The 18,363-nt window shown below is 45.5% G+C and overlaps 1 protein-coding gene across 5 annotated transcripts in view; it reads right to left on the bottom strand.

The window, feature by feature from the left end:
* Positions 1-18,363, bottom strand: part of LOC106890635 (CUB and sushi domain-containing protein 2-like) — a 291,319-nt gene that overhangs the window by 124,496 nt on the left and 148,460 nt on the right. For 3 of the 5 annotated variants that reach the window (XM_014946584.1, XM_014946583.1, XM_014946586.1), the window contains 4 exons: positions 9,669-9,756; positions 8,359-8,483; positions 5,972-6,093; positions 190-293 (listed from right to left, as the gene is read on the bottom strand). The exons of the other annotated variants lie outside the window; for them this stretch is intronic. In XM_014946584.1, coding sequence (XP_014802070.1) covers positions 190-293; positions 5,972-6,093; positions 8,359-8,483; positions 9,669-9,756 — 439 coding nt within the window. The remainder of the gene's footprint in view (positions 1-189; positions 294-5,971; positions 6,094-8,358; positions 8,484-9,668; positions 9,757-18,363) is intronic. 5 annotated transcript variants of the gene reach the window in all.

An 18,363-nucleotide genomic window follows, 5' to 3' on the forward strand; every position in this document is an offset into this window, starting at 1 on the left:
AGACTAAGAGAATGTGATGAGGGAAGAACACACCAAGAACCGTCAGATCCACCAAAACCAACCAGCAGCACGTGGACCATCCCGTGGGACACAGCAACCAGTCCAGGACTCCTGCACCCACACACGTCGGCGACACCTCCTCAGGTAAAACTGAGCATTTCTCCCGGGGACAAAGGACATGCTACTTACACGTAAAGCACAGTTTTCTGGTCTCCGACTTGTCCTCCATCACCCACTGTCAGAGTGTCATATCCTCTTTCTAGTTCAAATTCTTCAAAGGTGAGTTTGATAACCTGGCAAAGATGCAGCATGTTAATACGAATCAACGGCCAAGGCAGCCAGCAGATCCCCTTGTCCTGCTTATTTATCTGTTCATCTATCGAGGAGCAATTTATAAGAGCATTAATATCTTCAGGACATCACCAAAGGTGACCGTCCTCACTTTTTATAGCACTGTAGCACTTCTTTCCAGACAGATTGAGCTCTTACTGAAATTACCTCTCAGATTTTTCTGCTTTATCTATTGATTTTTTAGATGACTTTATTGATAAAGATATGTGTGTTGGGATTTCAGCACGCTTTTTTTTTTTTTCCACCAGATACTGCTACTATTTCTTTCATACACCTGGGAGTACGGTGACGGATCTGAATGTGCACAGAGGCAGTGTGTTTGTTACACACAGGGCAAAGGGAGAGTCTTTCGTTTGCTCTGTGGTGCTCAGAAAGTTCCCCTGGTTTTCAGAAGCTTCTGTCCAACCAAGACTTGGTCTTTACATCTGACGTGAATCACCGCTGGGGTACCTCGAGGAAACTGTCTCAAGCTCTCTGCAAACACAATCACCATAATATCTGTCCACGAGTGTTTGTTTCCCGTGTTTTCTCTCCTGCTCGACCCCAACCCTCCATCCCCACCTGATTTATGGAGCCTCTGTGTATCCTGCAGGAGCAGAGGTCCCACCGAGTCGAGAGGTTTGTGTTCCGAGGCTCTTGGCAGCTTTTGAAATCTATTATTCTCAAATAACTGAAAATTACAATGTGACTTGGGGGGCAAAGGTCTTAATCCAGCCTCAGACAGCACAAACAACCAGAAAAGGAAGGGAGCTTAATTTACAGAAGTGCTTTACATCCACAGCACCAGAGAAATCAATGGGAACTTGGTTTCTTGGAGCTTTTTAACTGACTGGATTGAGGGAAGCACATAAACCCTTGGATGCATCCAGACCTTTGTACACGTGCCTGTAAATGTATTGTTTCCTAACTTTTAGCAGACTTAATTACTAAATTTAGCCTCACACTACTTTTTGCTGTTTCACACAACACAGCAGTTACCAGAAGCCATTAATGGGACGGACCCACACGGGTGCCAAGGACACGATGCCACCCCACACCTCCTGGCTCGGGGAACAGGGCACAGGAAAACTGCAATCTGTGTCTGGTCATTTCTTGCCTATTCCAGAAGCAGCACCTCCTGCAAACACCTGAGCACGTGTGCAATCGCAGGGGGAGAGAAGTCCCAAAGTTAAAAGCAGAAGCAATAATTAACTGTTATGTTAAACACAAGGATCTACAGGCTCTTCAAGGCTTGTATGGACCCTCCAGGAAGCTGACAACATTCTCCTTTTGCTCAACTTCTACCTCTTCAGAAAACACTGATTAGTCAGACGTTGAACAGCTTGGGTGTTCTTTAAAAAAAAATGTGTATATTTTAAAAAATAAAGTGTACATAAACTTCAGATTGAACTGTCATGTGCTACCGACTTCTACATATATAGGCAATTAATACTTTTCAAATGCATAGAAAAGCAAATTAGATATTTTAGCCACGACATTCTGAAAATAGGGTATTACCCCATAACCCCAGGATCGGGAAACAAGAGCCTGTGTGAGACTTCATAGAAGTTTGGAACCGTTAATTTCAGTAGTGGTACCAAAATATTAACCTGTGCAGATTATTATTAAACCATGTAATGATGGAATAATGTAATTAATACAAAGAACACAGTGCTGTAAAACGGCACACATCATTAGTTAAATCAGTCATTCAAGTAACCGATTCTAAGGAGTCTGACCCTAATTAAATAACTAATTACATTCTAGTACACTGAAGACTGTAACCTCGTGGCACAGGAAGAGGATGCTGAATACAATATTTATTTATCCATTTTCCTATTTTCTTTTTGGTCTGAAAGCTGAAAATTATTTAATGATTCATTAGACAACAAGAGACCTACCAGCACACACAAACACACGGATGACATAAAACCTCAATTTTAAGCTAGTGAAGTGACAGGAAGCAATTAGCAAAGGCAAGAAAATAGGCTGGAAGATGACACCTGATTCTCCTGCCTGGTACTGCAGAGTGATTTGAAGTGCAGTCACATTCGTAGGACAAACCCACCGTAATTCTCTCGCTGGAGAACAGCACCTCTCGCAGTTATATTCAAATGCTTCACACACACATTATTACTCATTCCCCCCCCTTCTCCCCAGCCTCAAGCATCCATCTTCATTTGGGGTGAATCAGCCCCTGGAGGGGCCCATCTCTCTCCACTGGTGGCACCAGAAGCTTGGACAGAGCTTTATTTGGCCGGCAAGACCCCAGGTAGGATAACCCCAGGAGGAATAGCAACCAGTAACATCCATTATGTCACAAAGGTTCAGAAGCAGTTTTGATGCAAATACCATATGCATTTCTCAGTTCACAAGTGATTTATTTTTCCACTGCAGTTGAAATTAATTCCCGTGGTGCTGGCGACCGCCAAAAAAAACCTATATACCCTGAACATCCCCCAGATAGGTTTGATGTCACCCTCTGTATAGGAAATAATTCCAAGTTGTCAACTGCAGAGCACTATGCCCTTAATACTGTTTGTGTAGGTTTCTGAGCAAACTTCGAGGGGATTATGGAGCTCAGTGAATCTGGCTCACAGTTCTTTTCCAAATATAGAACAGATGACTTGCAAATGAGTTCTAAATTCAGCTCGGTGGTTTTCCCATCGCTCATATTAAAAGCTTCATATAACAGGACCTGATCCAAAGACCACTCAAGTCAATAAAAAGATTACCACCGACTCCAGCAGGCTTCAGCTCGGGCCCATTGTGCTTTTGATCTTCAAAGTATTTTACAGGCATTTTAATTAATTCATCTTCAGCCCTTGCCTCACCCAAGCTGGGGAGTTTGCAGAGACGAGACCCTCCCCACACAGAGTCACGGAGGGGAACTGGCCAATTGGGCAACGTGTTCATGACGTGGGCCCTGCTTTAAATAACCAAGAGTTTTATGGGTATTTTCCAGAGGCAAAAAATGAATGTGACTTGTTGGGTGGGAACATCAGTGACCGAGCTGCCATTAAAACTCACACACCAGCAGCTCCCAGCACCAAACTGGGCTGTGCAGACATGAGTGGCTGCATCACCCTGGGCAGCTGTTTGCTGGGCAGCAGAAACCGTCCCCACCAGTGACTCTACCTGCCTTTTTGTATTTTCAGCAGAGATGGGCCCGTCTGCACAACTGTGGCTTTTGGAGCCTTAATGAATTCTTTGAACAGCAGAAAACACTAATGGCAATTGCTTTGTTTCCATCGTCCCGAGCAGTGCCAGAAGGAAGCCCAGGCCTGGCCTGGGCTCCAAGCTGGGAAGTATTGAAATTAAAAGATTTTACCAATTTCAGTTCCCTTTATGATTTGGGAAAGTTGAGGATCAGGACTTGCAGGCTCTGTTTTCTAATCAACAGTTTATTATTACACCAGTTTAAAAGCTGAGGAAGAAACAAACCAGGAGAAGAGGAGAAACATTCCGTAAGTAGAAGTTCCCAAAGACAGTAAGTTTTTGAAAACTGAGACAGTCTGTGCAGGAAGGTTGAAAGAGGAGAAGCTCCTCCTAATCCCACTGCTGAAGGAAAAGCAGAAACAGTTTGTGCACGAGGCTGGGGGAAAAGCAAATGGGCAGAACTGAAGATCAGACTGAATATTCAACATGAAAGCAATGTCACAAAGGGTCAATAAAACACTGGACATGGCCCAAAAGCATCTCTTGACAATTGATTGCCATCTCCTCCTTCATAATTTGTACCAGAAAACCCAAAGGGAATTGTTCAACTGCGTAACACCCAGGGCATGGCTAGGTCTAGCTCATGACAACTTCTTTCCACACAGAGAGGGCTATTTTATATACACAAAAACTGGATCTGGCTGATCTTTGAAAGACACTACACGCACAAAAATAAATGTATGTATAATACACGTACCACAGCCGAAGATGCTGATGTATTCAATAAGCTGCCCGTGCGGAGGCAGTGCATACCCAAGGGTCTGCAGGCCACGGACTGAGGAACACAGCTGACACTCCAGCAGTAATAGCTGCTGGTACATGTGGCCTGTTCTCCACTTGTACATTATCCTGATGAAGGAGAACCTCCTGGGTCTGATTAACCAGTAAATCACTCCTAATAAGTCAGCACTGAAAAATATCCTGATTCCACACTCCAGTTTCCCAGAATTTGGGTCATTACCATGCTCCTCTGCAGCCAAACCAAGACATCCGCTGGATGCAATGACCAGCTAATGACAGCCCTTTAAATACAAACTCATTCTGAAATTGGAACACAGGAACACTCCTCGTTAAGATCATAATCCACCAGTGATCTGCACTTATTAAAGGCTTGAACTGAGGTCGGTGGGGAGAGCAGCTCTTTAGCCAGCCCCAGTTCCCTGGCCAGGGCTCCCAAGGGAGGAGAAGCCCTGGAGCTGTGGGCACAAGATGCCACCCCATTGTTGAATGGGCCACCATTGCCAATGGCTGCCAGCATTTCTGTAGACTGCAACAATTTCTAGCAAAAGATGAGATCCTGGGGTACCAACACGTTTGTGAAACGCCTGGATCAGCAGCAGAAGGCAGAGTGCCAAGCACAGGACTGGAGGCAAGGACCAAGGCAGAATCGACAGAATAAGCATTTGAGCTCAGTGACTTGGCACCCAAGGTTTGCTCATGAGCTAATGGAGATGATATTAGTAGGAACCCAGATACTAAAAAGAACGAAACTTGTCGTCTTCTGAGAGCAGAAGATGGTGAATAACACCTCAAGAAAGTGTATTTTGAGCTACACAGCAAAGTAACTTTTGTTCTTATGTTCCCATGCAGATCTGCAGGAGAGAAGAAAGTGTATTTTGAACTACAAAGCGAAGTAACTTTTGATCTTATGTTCCCATGCAGATCTGCAGGAGAGTTCACAGGGCTGGAAGAAGCTGTGAGGTGCTGAACATCACCCTCCCTGAGCCAGTGGAAAAGGGAAAGGACTCAATCTTACGAGGGGAAAGGACTCCACCTTACAAAGGCCAAGGTGATCAAGCCTTGCTCTTTACGTGCCCAGCGACCGCAGGCTGGAAGCACACATGCAGACCAGTGGGGACAAAAAAAATCCCCCCCAACCTCCCCTCTTCCAAACCTCAGTGAGCACAGAAAGGATTTATTTGTAAGTTTCCAGTGCTGCATAAATAGCAGTAGGTAAAACGATAGCTCCCTCCTCACTCGCCCCCTGCCCTTGGGGGGCTGAAATCCCCCTGGGTTGGGGTCAGCCACCAGCCAGAAGAAGTGAAAAATCAGCATTCCTGGCGCAGCCTTCCTGCCCCAGCTGAGAGCTGGCTGGAGGAGATGCTTTGCTAAGCTGTTTGGCATTTCACCACCACTCACGCCAAGATATCAAAGAGGTTTCGATTAAAAATAATTACATTCACTTTTAATTACATCCTTTAACAAAATGAATTTTCAGCAGAGAGAGAACGCGATGTGTTGCGGTCTTTAAAGATGGTTGAAACATGTGGAAGAAAGTCTGTGGGGGCAGAGGAGGGCACAACATCAGAAACGGAAACCTGAACAGGGAAATACCAGAGCTGTCCCCTGGGAAGAAGCAGAGCTACACCATTCTGACTAAGGCACTGGAGTAAGGAGGTGGAGACACATCTCTGAGACCTACCTTGGCTGGATTGAGCGCGGTGATGACCCACACGCAGTAGGCGTTGTTATCGTACTGCACAGGGTAGTTGGGAGAAGTTATCACCCCACTGGGACCACGGAGGTACATGTCACACATCCTGGCTGCGAAGAGGAGAACAAGACAGATGGGGGAGTGAGGTGTCATAGCTTTGGGATGCATTCGGTGCTCTCTGTTCACAGGAGAGAGAAGCAGAGATGCACAGAGTGTGGAAGTGGGGGAGAATTAAAAATTGCTGCTCTGTGTTGTTTTCATTAGCCAAAAGGTCCATTTTTTTCCATATAACATCAGAGATGAAGGACTTTTCTGTGATGAATAGATGAGTAGGGTGTTTCCAGGGCCTACCAAACAGATGGACCACCAGACCAACCACCAACAACCCATTCCCCAGCACTCAGGCTGATTTTATTTATTTACTGTATTGAAGTCCTCACAGACATATTTTCATGTCCAGGACAATGCAAGAAGTTATGTGGAAGATGCCAGGTAAGACACAGCTCCTTCTAAACGCCCCCAGAAAGCTGTGGTCACAAGGGAACATGAGGAACACTGAGAAGCAGCTCAGGAAGGAGCTGAGGGCATCTATCCATGATGCTTAAACCATATCCCTCCTGCCCCCTCTGATTTGACCCCATCCTGGAGTCCGATACGTGTCCCATCCTACCTCACAGGAAAAAGGTAAATCCCATTGTTGTCATTTTGAAAGTGGGCAAGAGGAGAATAAAGGGATTAAGTGATGAGTCTCCCCAGGACCCAGAGGGAATCTGCTGCAGATGGGGGAGCTGAAAAACAGTCTCCCAACAGTGGCAGGAGGTTTGATCACTGGGCGTTAGGAACTGGTTCAGTCCAGGGGGTTAAAAGCTGGCTCTCCAGACACCCCCATTTCTGCAATTTGAGAGAAACTCAATACCCATCAAAAAAATGGAACTAATAGAAAAAAAAGTGACATAAAGCTGAAATAAAAAAAAATGGAAAACTTTTTGAAAAGAAAAAAAAAACACCAGAAGTTAGCAGCAAAAAAAAATTAAGTTGATTCATAGAATCATAATAATGCAGGCAAATCCTTTCTTATGGAAAACTTTTTGAGAAGAAAAAAAAACCACCAGAAGTTAGCAGCAAAAAAAATTAAGTTGATTCATAGAATCATAATAATGCAGGCAAATCCTTTCTTATCTCTTGCAAGAGGACACCATAAATTTCCTTTATAGTGTCATATATTTATGCCAAATATCCTCTTACACTGATTCAATTTATTCCAGGCTTGTTTCAAGAATTAGATGGGATTCCAAAGCCTTGAAAAAATCTGCAGATGAAATTAAAGAAAAAAGAGCTGAAAAAATACCAATTTATGACTTTAAGAGCTTTAGAGGGATTTAATTAAAAATATTACAAGTTGTTCATTATTAGCATTACAAATATCACAATTATGCGTGCCACTTTGTAGAGACTGAGAGGGAATGAAAACAAAATGGCCAAGGGCAAAATGGGCATCAGGTTTTTTCCTGGCTGAAAGGAAATTCCATTCCCTGGGGGCTTGTGGCAGGGCCCCGGGATAATCGGGATCGTGCTGGAAAGGAGCCACGGTCTGAGCACCCCCTCCTGCTTAGACCTGCTCCCCACCAGCAGCGAGTCCCAAGGAACAGACTCTCCCCCCACCTCAGCTTTGCCAGACTTTGTTTCAGGCTTTCACCTTTTCTCCCCTCTCCTCTTTATCCCATAAAAAGAAATGTCTGGAATAGAGAGAACAGAAGGGGAGAGAAAGCCGCTGCGAAGAGATGAGGATGTAGTGTACGGATAGGAGGGACACAAATATAATCCATATGGTTTATATTAGCACAGCTAATAACTTATGGAGCTCCACAGGTAATGGAAATAGCTTTATTAGTTCCATTATGCAACAGGAACAGGTGTTTGTTTTTACATCTGAATTTCTGGAATTAAAAAAAAAAAAAAGCGAAGTTTTCTTTCTCAGCCTTGTGCTGAAAAGATTGAAAAATGTGAACCCATATTACTCACCCTCACTCAGCCAGAAAACAAGGATCCCATTAGAAAAGAATAAAGATCCTATTGACTTCTGACCGTGGAGCTGGAGAGACCAAAGTACCATCTCCTGAGGGAGAGCAAGGGGCAGCCCTGGACACACAGCAGTGGAGCTGAGAGTTCTGGGGGCTGCGAGCATCAAGGGGGTCCCGTCGTTGTGCCCCTTGCCCGAGGCAGGGCTTTGGGAAGGGGTCTGTACACTGGGCTACAGAACCCCCTGAGGGACCCCAACCAGGTGATGAGAGCAGAACGGGTGACACGTGAAGGAGAGATGAAGGAGATGAGTTGTCTCATTAGTCCTAATAGCTCCGTAAAATGTGTCTTCTCACCTCTGCACACCGGCCGGTGGTCGCTCCAGGCAACAATTATGTCGCTCACTCTCTTGCAGGTGATGCTTTTGGACCCTTGGAGGTCGTAGCCCTCGTTGCAGGTGAACTGGATGCTGGAGCCTAACCTAGCGAACAGAACGAAGGGGGACGTTAGCCACCGGGATGCTCCTGCAGCAACAGCTCTGTCACTGGGGCTTTTTACTGCCCCGGATCGTGAGGAGAGAATTCCCTGGACCCGCAGGCAACAGCAGGGAGGAAGGTGGGGACCTGCTGCCTCGTGCTGTGGCTTGTGCCAGGAGCTGTTTGCCCGAGGAGGTGACACTCCGAGAGCAGGTTTGAGCCTTTCAATGCAACTTCAGTGGGAATTTTATTCAGTGCGGGAGCACAGACTCAGCCCCAGGAGGTGACGTGCTCAGCATTCTTATAAAGAAAAAAAAATACTATCTTTATCTACCACTGAAAGATTTGTGCTTTATTCTATCGCTCTGGATTCAGAGCCTTTGCTGGCTTAAGCCAATGCTGCCTTATTCACCGAAGCGACACGACGCCAGGTTTACAGCAGCTGAGAATTTATCCTATGGCATTTAGGGACTATTGGGAATTCCCTTTCCTCCACCCTCACCCCTCCGATCCATTTTCTGGATTTCAGGAGAATTTTATAGACTCAGGTTAAACGGAAAGACACTTCTAGTGAACAAAACAGCCATCGACAGCAAAATAAGATTAAATATTGATTCACTATTGCTAACAGCAGGGTGATTCATTCCTGCACACTTTAAATGAACGCTACCAACTACAAGGCAATAACAGCATTGTTTTAAACTGTAAAAGAAAACAATTATCTAGCCCCACGTATGCTTATTGACAAAGAACCCTACTAGCACTTTGGGAAGCCACCTCAAACTCAGGAGGGGCAGGGCCATGCTGTGACTTAAGGTAATTTCAGAAGTGATGTTTTTTTGCTGTTTAAGACAGTTCTTTCTGCATTTAACTGGAGGTGGGGAATGACAGCAACCACTGATTATACCGGCCTGGCTGCAGGCTCACATCGTGAAAAGAGAAATAGTGGGAGAGACCATTGTCCATCCTTGTCTGGGACATGGTCCCCCAAACACACACGAGCACATTTATACACATCGTTCCCCTACATCACCCCATCCCAGGCAGCTTTTCAGACAAAATGCATTCAGAGGTGTGCAGATGGTCTCTAAAACAGACTACGTGATGCCAAGGAGCACACACAATGGTCACAGACAGAAGCTTTGCAGCATGCAAAAAACAAAAACCCTGAAAAAGCAAAAGGTTCTTACCTAAAATCGTTGCCTATTCTTTTGCCTCTCTCTGGAATCCCAGGGTCTGGACACATATTATGTCCCTGGGACACACCAACCTGAGTTACTACAAAGCAAAAACAGCACATACAGAGACAGAATAGCAAAAGACACGTTCTTTCATCAACTGTCTTGGTGGATGTGGAGAGAAAAATGGCAACTGGTAGCTTGAAAACCTGAACATGTTCCATTTTGTTTAGAGAAAAACAGCTTTGGAAACAAATGTAACTGGAATCATTTCAGCTCAGTTTATACACCAAAGTGTTTTCTAGGAAATGCCAGCTAGGGACGCAGTTTTCCCTCCGCTCCACTACAGAAGTACCTCTGAAAAGAGTTGGGTTGTTGGTGTTATTTTTTTTTTTTCATTCTGCAAAATTACACCAATTAAACTGCCCATTTCCGAAGCCCGTGATTACAAACGGCCACCTGTGACACAGCAAGGTGACACCAGCCACCCCTCCGGACCCGTCCCCGCCGTGCCAGGGAGAGAAAACAACTCAATGACAAGGTGTGTGGGACCAGGGGGAAAACCAAGCACAGGACAAAAGGGAGGAAGGAGAGGGAGATGCAAGTCTAGCATTTTAAAGCAAGTAATTTAGTTTGAGTATGAAAATTTTTTTATGGAGCAACCTTAATGTAACTGCCCACAAACGTGAAGCCTATGAAGTGGTGATCAGCACTGAATAAACACCTTCCAACCCCCCCATTTCTCTGTCTCCCCGTTTCCACCCTCCCCTCCAGCCTGTCCAATGGCGCAAACGAGCAGTCGGTGTTATTTTTTTTTTTTCATTCTGCAAAATTACACCAATTAAACTGCCCATTTCCGAAGCCCGTGATTACAAACGGCCACCTGTGACACAGCAAGGTGACACCAGCCACCCCTCCGGACCCGTCCCCGCCGTGCCAGGGAGAGAAAACAACTCAATGACAAGGTGTGTGGGACCAGGGGGAAAACCAAGCACAGGACAAAAGGGAGGAAGGAGAGGGAGATGCAAGTCTAGCATTTTAAAGCAAGTAATTTAGTTTGAGTATGAAAATTTTTTTATGGAGCAACCTTAATGTAACTGCCCACAAACGTGAAGCCTATGAAGTGGTGATCAGCACTGAATAAACACCTTCCAACCCCCCCATTTCTCTGTCTCCCCGTTTCCACCCTCCCCTCCAGCCTGTCCAATGGCGCAAACGAGCAGTCGAGTGTTGACTTGGGGGGGGGAGAGAACCTGGGGGGCTCCTGAGAGGGATGAGATGAGATCCACCAATCTACCGACTCCAACTCTGAATTCCAGCAACTACCAAAACGCACAATAATATGGGGTGGTTTTGTCACAGAGCTGTAGAAGTTTATGTGACTCAGTCTTCCTGTAGCACTAAGGGAATGGCACAAGGAAAATGCAGTATTTCTTGGCAATGATGCTGAAGCAGCAAAGCGTGAATCTTAAGCGAGTGTGGTTCCTTCTACCTCTGCCCATCGCTAGATTAAAGGGAAAAAAAATCTCAATTATAGTTCAGAAGACACTGTGTTAGCACAGTGCCCCAAAGACCACTGCCAAATGGATGATGGTGCAGCGAAAAAGCATGTTCCTCGCACCAGACATGTTGGCTCAACAATTTGAGACCCACAGGGCACCAGACAAAGCAAGAGAGATGGAGGTGTGTGCACGTGAATGCTGACATGGGGAGACAAGCACGGGGGGCATCTGCACAAACACGGACTGCACAGCATCAACGCACCAAAAGGCAAGACCATCAAACATGGCAATTATTCATTGGGCAATTGCACCTTGCATGGTCAAGCCCTACAGCTGGAAGATGTAATGCTGTTCCTAAAAGGACAGAAGGATGATTCTGGTCCCACTGGTGTGGGGCCTTCATCCCAGTGTCTACACCCAACTGATGGCTACCTGTGTTGGAAACATCACCGCTTCTGACCTCCTCCTCAGCTCCAGGCACCAACATCTCACATCCCATCCCCTTGAGTTTGAAAGGTCCTTTGTCTCTGCTGGCTTCCCTTTCCACCCCACCCCTGCCACTAGACCCTGAGGGACGGGGCAGGGGCTCTCCCTGCTGTCCCCCTGCAGCACAGCCACCATGATGGGCTCAGCATTTCAGCATGATGTTTTGATGCTCCGCAGTTTCCTCCATGTGTTTGAGGGCAAAAGAAGCAAGATATGGCTTTACAGGGAACCAGCCTCCCAAGAGATTGCTTTCCTTCTTTTGCATAGTCACAACCTCATGTTAAGCTCAGGCACGTGGACAAGCAGAGGCACCAGCATGAAGGTGGCACATGGTCTCTTTGGATGGCTGTAGTTTGTAGCTACAAAGCTTTGCTCCCACCTTCCACAGATTCCAGTGGTACAGCAGAGCAAGAAGAAGGGAGCCCCCTCCCCGGGCAGGGATTCAGCTCCAGTATTTTCAGTGCCCATGGCAAACCCTGCTCCAGGGGAGGGTACCACCAGCAGGTCTCAGAGATGTGAGAGAATTTGATGATCCTTCTGCAAATGAAGTCACCAGCTTCCAAGAGCCTTTCTGCTCGTGCTGGAAATGCTATGTGGCTTCTGAGATTCGGAAGGTCGGCTGAGCAAAGTACAGAGGTGACACCCTCTTCCTCAGGGTTTCTCAAACCACCACCTGCCTCCACCACCGTGCTGACTGTGCACACAGACATCTCCAAACAAGGTAAAATTAACGCTTCGGGCAGAGTGTACAAACTCGGGTTGTATGTCACAAGTCCATATGGTGTTTAAGGAAACGTGCTAAGATTTCTCATCTTAATTCTACACCTTCTCAAGAGTTGTACCCCACTGAACGAGATAAACCTATAACACAAAGACACACCAACACAGCTCCTACAGACTCCTGCGTTCAAACACCTGCAGGATCTTCCTCTCAGAGCAGATTATGGCATTGCCTTTCCACATCAAATTCCTTCTCCCATGGTCAAAAGACTATCCAGACCACATCTTTACACCCACATTAGTTACCCTGCACTGGGATCACGTTCATTTGTTATGTCCTGTATCAGATGGCAGTGAAGTTCAAAGCTTGGGGAGGAAGCCAGGCTGCAGAGGACCAGCAAAACCCACGGCCACCAGCACTCAGGTTATCAGCCACCCATCACACCCCTGAAGACTAAACCCCATTCTCCTCGTTAGCTAGCATTTCATTAGTCTCTATATAACACGTGTAGATAAACCAGAGAATAGATAACATAAAACAGAGCAAGGAGGAAAGGAAAGATCTCCATATCATGGTAGTTGGGATATTTTCCTTGTAAACATAAAGGAGAGCAAAAGAAAAGGAGAGGATGGATTAGATGGTCACTTACAGAAACTTCTGATCTTCTATATTTTGTTTTAAACACACACATGAACACAACTAAACCAAAGGTTATAAACCGTATTTGTTATGCTGAGAACTTGCTGTCGGTACCGTGTTCATCTCCCTGAAGGTTTGACTGATCTATGCCTGGGCTGCAGCACTCCAAAATGAATTCGTCAAGGTTACTAGGAAAACAATGGCTCTTAAAAACTGTGATGAACTGTTCCATTTCTACATTTACAGGCTCAAGGATTCTCTCCCCCAAACCACAGAACTAGTTTTCCACCCCGTCATTCTCCTCCAGGTTTTTTCAACAACTTCCTCCTTATCGTGTATTCAATGACAGCAGTAGGATTGCTGGGTTTGCCACAGTAATTTACTCCATCTGGTAAAAGAAATGAGAACCTTCTTTAATTCTCTGTATCTCCCCGTGTTAATAAAGCAAGTTCACTGACAGATTCCCAGGGGACAATTTTTTATTGAATTTAGGAATGTAAAATATGAACTACAAAATAAAGCAGCATCTAAAAAGGTTTTACGACGACTCAACGTTTCTCAGCATGAGAAATACAGCACAAGGGAGCTCTTCTTCTGGTGGGAGGAGGTGGAGGGGGGAGGGCTGTAGCAGTAATTAGTTGTTTTAAAAAGGCTGATCTTTATGATCACGCTAAGACTTGCGGTTACTCGCCATGCAATCGTCTGGTCAAGTTAATGGGTTACAGAATTCAGTCCTAAAAGCAGGAGCACTGCCCTACCCATGGTGTGCTCACCCCAACGAAGCCCTTGGCACCCGGATCCCAGGGGTGAAGCATTTCCAGCGTCCCAGTGACACGATGCAGAGGGTAAATACTCACGTCTCCAGCGACAGGCAAGTGGGAAAAGGTACAGAGCGGGGCTGTTTCCAGTGCCAGCTGGAAATGCTTTTACTTGGGGAATTCTGCACCCCTATTTCATACCCGTATCCGAACCCACATCCTGCTGCTGTCTCAGAATGGTTCAGAAATACGCAAGTTCAAAAACAGGTACGGAATTTCCCATTTCAAAGACCACACAAAGACTGTTTTTGCAACGTGCCCTGCTTAAAGGGAGCACAACAGCCTCCTCCGAAGCCACACTGGCTCCTTCCACAGCCCCCCCCGGCAGCTCCTTGGCCACCCCCTCCTCACTCCGTGCTGCTGGGGGCCGTGGGGACCCACAAACACACGGTTGTACCCCAGGGGATGCCCAGAGCAGGCTGGCTGCCATGCCCAGGATCGAGAAGCCTCCACACACTTGGCCAAGACCTAAAACTGGTCAACACCCCCAAGATGACTCTGTGTTTGTACATTTAAAATAGATTTTGACAAATCTGAATATTCACGGAACTTGTACTACTTCATACAGCCCCTTCCAACAACGTCCAGCACTGCGTTTTCAGGTTTGCCTCATTCAAAGATCAGAAAAGCAACTTTGATGCTGCTCTGTAAAAGCAAAGTACCATGTTTTTCCCACTGTGTGACCCAGAGTATACACATTTACCTACTGCATGCAGTAAAAGAAATAATCTCCTAAATACAATCTGAAATTTAAAACTATTTCTTCTCTCTTATTCTCCAGAGCTGTATTATTTTTCCTCTAAAAATTGATTAAAGCAAGTTGTCCCAATAATTTTAGGGATGATGAACAGTATGAGGCATTTAATTTCCATTTCAAACAAACACGTTTGACTGCAACCACGCACAGTAACACACACACACAGTTCCATATTTTTATATATTATTTGTGAAATAGTACCAACAGCTGCTCTGTGGCTACACTTTGCCTCCGGGTTTGCCACAGTAATTTACTCCATCTGGTAAAAGAAATGAGAACCTTCTTTAATTCTCTGTATCTCCCCGTGTTAATAAAGCAAGTTCACTGACAGATTCCCAGGGGACAATTTTTTATTGAATTTAGGAATGTAAAATATGAACTACAAAATAAAGCAGCATCTAAAAAGGTTTTACGACGACTCAACGTTTCTCAGCATGAGAAATACAGCACAAGGGAGCTCTTCTTCTGGTGGGAGGAGGTGGAGGGGGGAGGGCTGTAGCAGTAATTAGTTGTTTTAAAAAGGCTGATCTTTATGATCACGCTAAGACTTGCGGTTACTCGCCATGCAATCGTCTGGTCAAGTTAATGGGTTACAGAATTCAGTCCTAAAAGCAGGAGCACTGCCCTACCCATGGTGTGCTCACCCCAACGAAGCCCTTGGCACCCGGATCCCAGGGGTGAAGCATTTCCAGCGTCCCAGTGACACGATGCAGAGGGTAAATACTCACGTCTCCAGTGACAGGCAAGTGGGAAAAGGTACAGAGCGGGGCTGTTTCCAGTGCCAGCTGGAAATGCTTTTACTTGGGGAATTCTGCACCCCTATTTCATACCCGTATCCGAACCCACATCCTGCTGCTGTCTCAGAATGGTTCAGAAATACGCAAGTTCAAAAACAGGTACGGAATTTCCCATTTCAAAGACCACACAAAGACTGTTTTTGCAACGTGCCCTGCTTAAAGGGAGCACAACAGCCTCCTCCGAAGCCACACTGGCTCCTTCCACAGCCCCCCCCGGCAGCTCCTTGGCCACCCCCTCCTCACTCCGTGCTGCTGGGGGCCGTGGGGACCCACAAACGCACGGTTGTACCCCAGGGGATGCCCAGAGCAGGCTGGCTGCCATGCCCAGGATCGAGAAGCCTCCACACACTTGGCCAAGACCTAAAACTGGTCAACACCCCCAAGATGACTCTGTGTTTGTACATTTAAAATAGATTTTGACAAATCTGAATATTCACGGAACTTGTACTACTTCATACAGCCCCTTCCAACAACGTCCAGCACTGCGTTTTCAGGTTTGCCTCATTCAAAGATCAGAAAAGCAACTTTGATGCTGCTCTGTAAAAGCAAAGTACCATGTTTTTCCCACTGTGTGACCCAGAGTATACACATTTACCTACTGCATGCAGTAAAAGAAATAATCTCCTAAATACAATCTGAAATTTAAAACTATTTCTTCTCTCTTATTCTCCAGAGCTGTATTATTTTTCCTCTAAAAATTGATTAAAGCAAGTTGTCCCAATAATTTTAGGGATGATGAACAGTATGAGGCATTTAATTTCCATTTCAAACAAACACGTTTGACTGCAACCACGCACAGTAACACACACACACAGTTCCATATTTTTATATATTATTTGTGAAATAGTACCAACAGCTGCTCTGTGGCTACACTTTGCCTCCGTTGAGACAAACAAAAGACACAGGCTTTAATCTGGCAGCCAAGCAGTGTCCACCCAGCCAAGCAGAGATGCTCTGGAAGACCTGCAGGGTTCCAGCATGTGGCTACAACCTGCTTTCGTGGCCACAGACTTCAAGGGAGAATTTCAGGACAGGTACAAAGAGGACTGGAAAACATTGCTGGTAAGAAAGTCTTTGAAAAATAAAGCTTGGCGTAGCTCTAGCTATTACTGAGAGACACAGAAATGCCTACATTTCTGATATTTGAGCTGGATGAAGTACGAGCAACCCTGGCGAACTTCTCAGATCTTTAATCAGCCTGTCCCACCTGTGTAATTATCTCTGATGCATATGCAGACTCATAAGCTCATGAAAGTTTGAGAGAGGAAGGGGCATGGCTAGCCATGCACATCAAAAAAGCAAGGGGAAAAAAAAGAAGATAACGTTTTGGGCTCCATTTTCTGAAAATGAACCATTTTCTGGAGACATCTTCTCCGGAATCAGCACTTCTGAAGTTGAAAATTCCCTGTAAGGGAAGTGTGACAGCAGAAGGCTGCCCAAGATAGAGGTTAATCGGGGTTTACAATCCAGACCTGGCTGAGAGCAGCGCACGGAGGGAGCTGAAGGCACAAGGGTTGTGGCGACCTGAACCAGGCTGGTAACCGAAAGGAATTTGGGCCACAGTGCTATCATCATCTATATTATTATAGCTTAATAGCTTTCAGGCTAAGCTGCCCTCCTACGCTCTGTTTTGCCTTATCAAATATGACAAGATTAGCACTACACAAGATGCTGAATCGACAGCTTTGAAGACGGGAGCCCGCTCTCCGTTGGGTGAGGACAAACTGGGCAGAGGCAACAAGAACTTCCTACACTTTTATCCTCACAAGTGGAGCACGCCGGGGACAGAGCAGGATGTGCTGGAAGGAAAATTCCATTGCTGCCTCCTACTCAGCCTTGGGTGCCTTTCCCCAGAGCCCCCGGCAGGGATAGAGCTGACAACGGTCATTAATGACATTCGTTAACGACAGGTACAATCGCTATGGGGAAGCAGCCTCACCTTCCCAGGAAGGAGAAACAGGAATCCTATATATTCTCAATGCCAGAATGTTTATATACAGTAAACTACTGACTCCAAGCCAGGCTAAGTTTTTTCACCCTGTGAAGACTCCCTTCCCGCATTCCCCAATATCCCAGATATCAGATATCCCACCCCAAACACACCCTTCTGCCTCCAGGACCCCCACAGTCAAATCCAGTGGTATTTTCCCCACAGAATTTCATTCTCAAGTAAGTGAACTGAAATGTTTATTACAATTAAATTCTTCTTGGCAAGAATATATCATAGGACCAGTAACACCTTGCATACAGTGATTTTTCTACAAATTGAATTAATTTTCTCTAAACATGCCCCACCATTTTCCGCTCTAGAGATTTTGGGCAATTTACTCCCTGCTATTTAGTAACCTTGTTGGGCCTCGCTCCTCAAAAACCCGAGACTACAAGCACTTGCATATGTGCCTAGAAGTGAGCCCTTTCCACTTCAGACAGACAGCGAGTGATATTTTAAATTCTGTTCATCCGTTTTTAAGTGAATTTTGCATCCAAAATTCAGGCAATATCCAAACGGGACCTCTTTGATGGGTGTAATGGACTGTGCAACAAAACAAGCAGTTATATCCTCTCCTCTAAAAACTGTTCTAAGAAATGCCACATTTTGCTCCTACTTGAATTTATATAAAATATAAACTCAAGTTAATTCGGATCCCTCCTGTTTAATCTTAAGAGTCCCCCTAAGAGCCCAATCATCTGTCCAGAGCATAGAGAAACTATGAGTCGTGGTTCTGATTTGAAAAGAACCTTAAGTAGAGGTGAATGGACCTCATCCATTCTCTTATTGCAAGGGGAAAACACGCCAGTGACAGTGACATTCTGAGCACGCCTCTAACATACCCACTGCTAGAAACACTGGAAGCAAGTAACTAATAGAGGGACCATAAAATCAGTATTATAAACTCCTGCAGAGCAGTGATACGATTTTTCTACAGGGACAACTAAACAAAATGCAAAGAGAAAAAGAGAGAGACTGCTATTGCCCCCATAGATTT

This window comes from Calidris pugnax, unplaced genomic scaffold (genome assembly GCF_001431845.1).
Source record: "Calidris pugnax isolate Ruff unplaced genomic scaffold, ASM143184v1 scaffold113, whole genome shotgun sequence".
Lineage (NCBI taxonomy): Eukaryota > Metazoa > Chordata > Aves > Charadriiformes > Scolopacidae > Calidris > Calidris pugnax.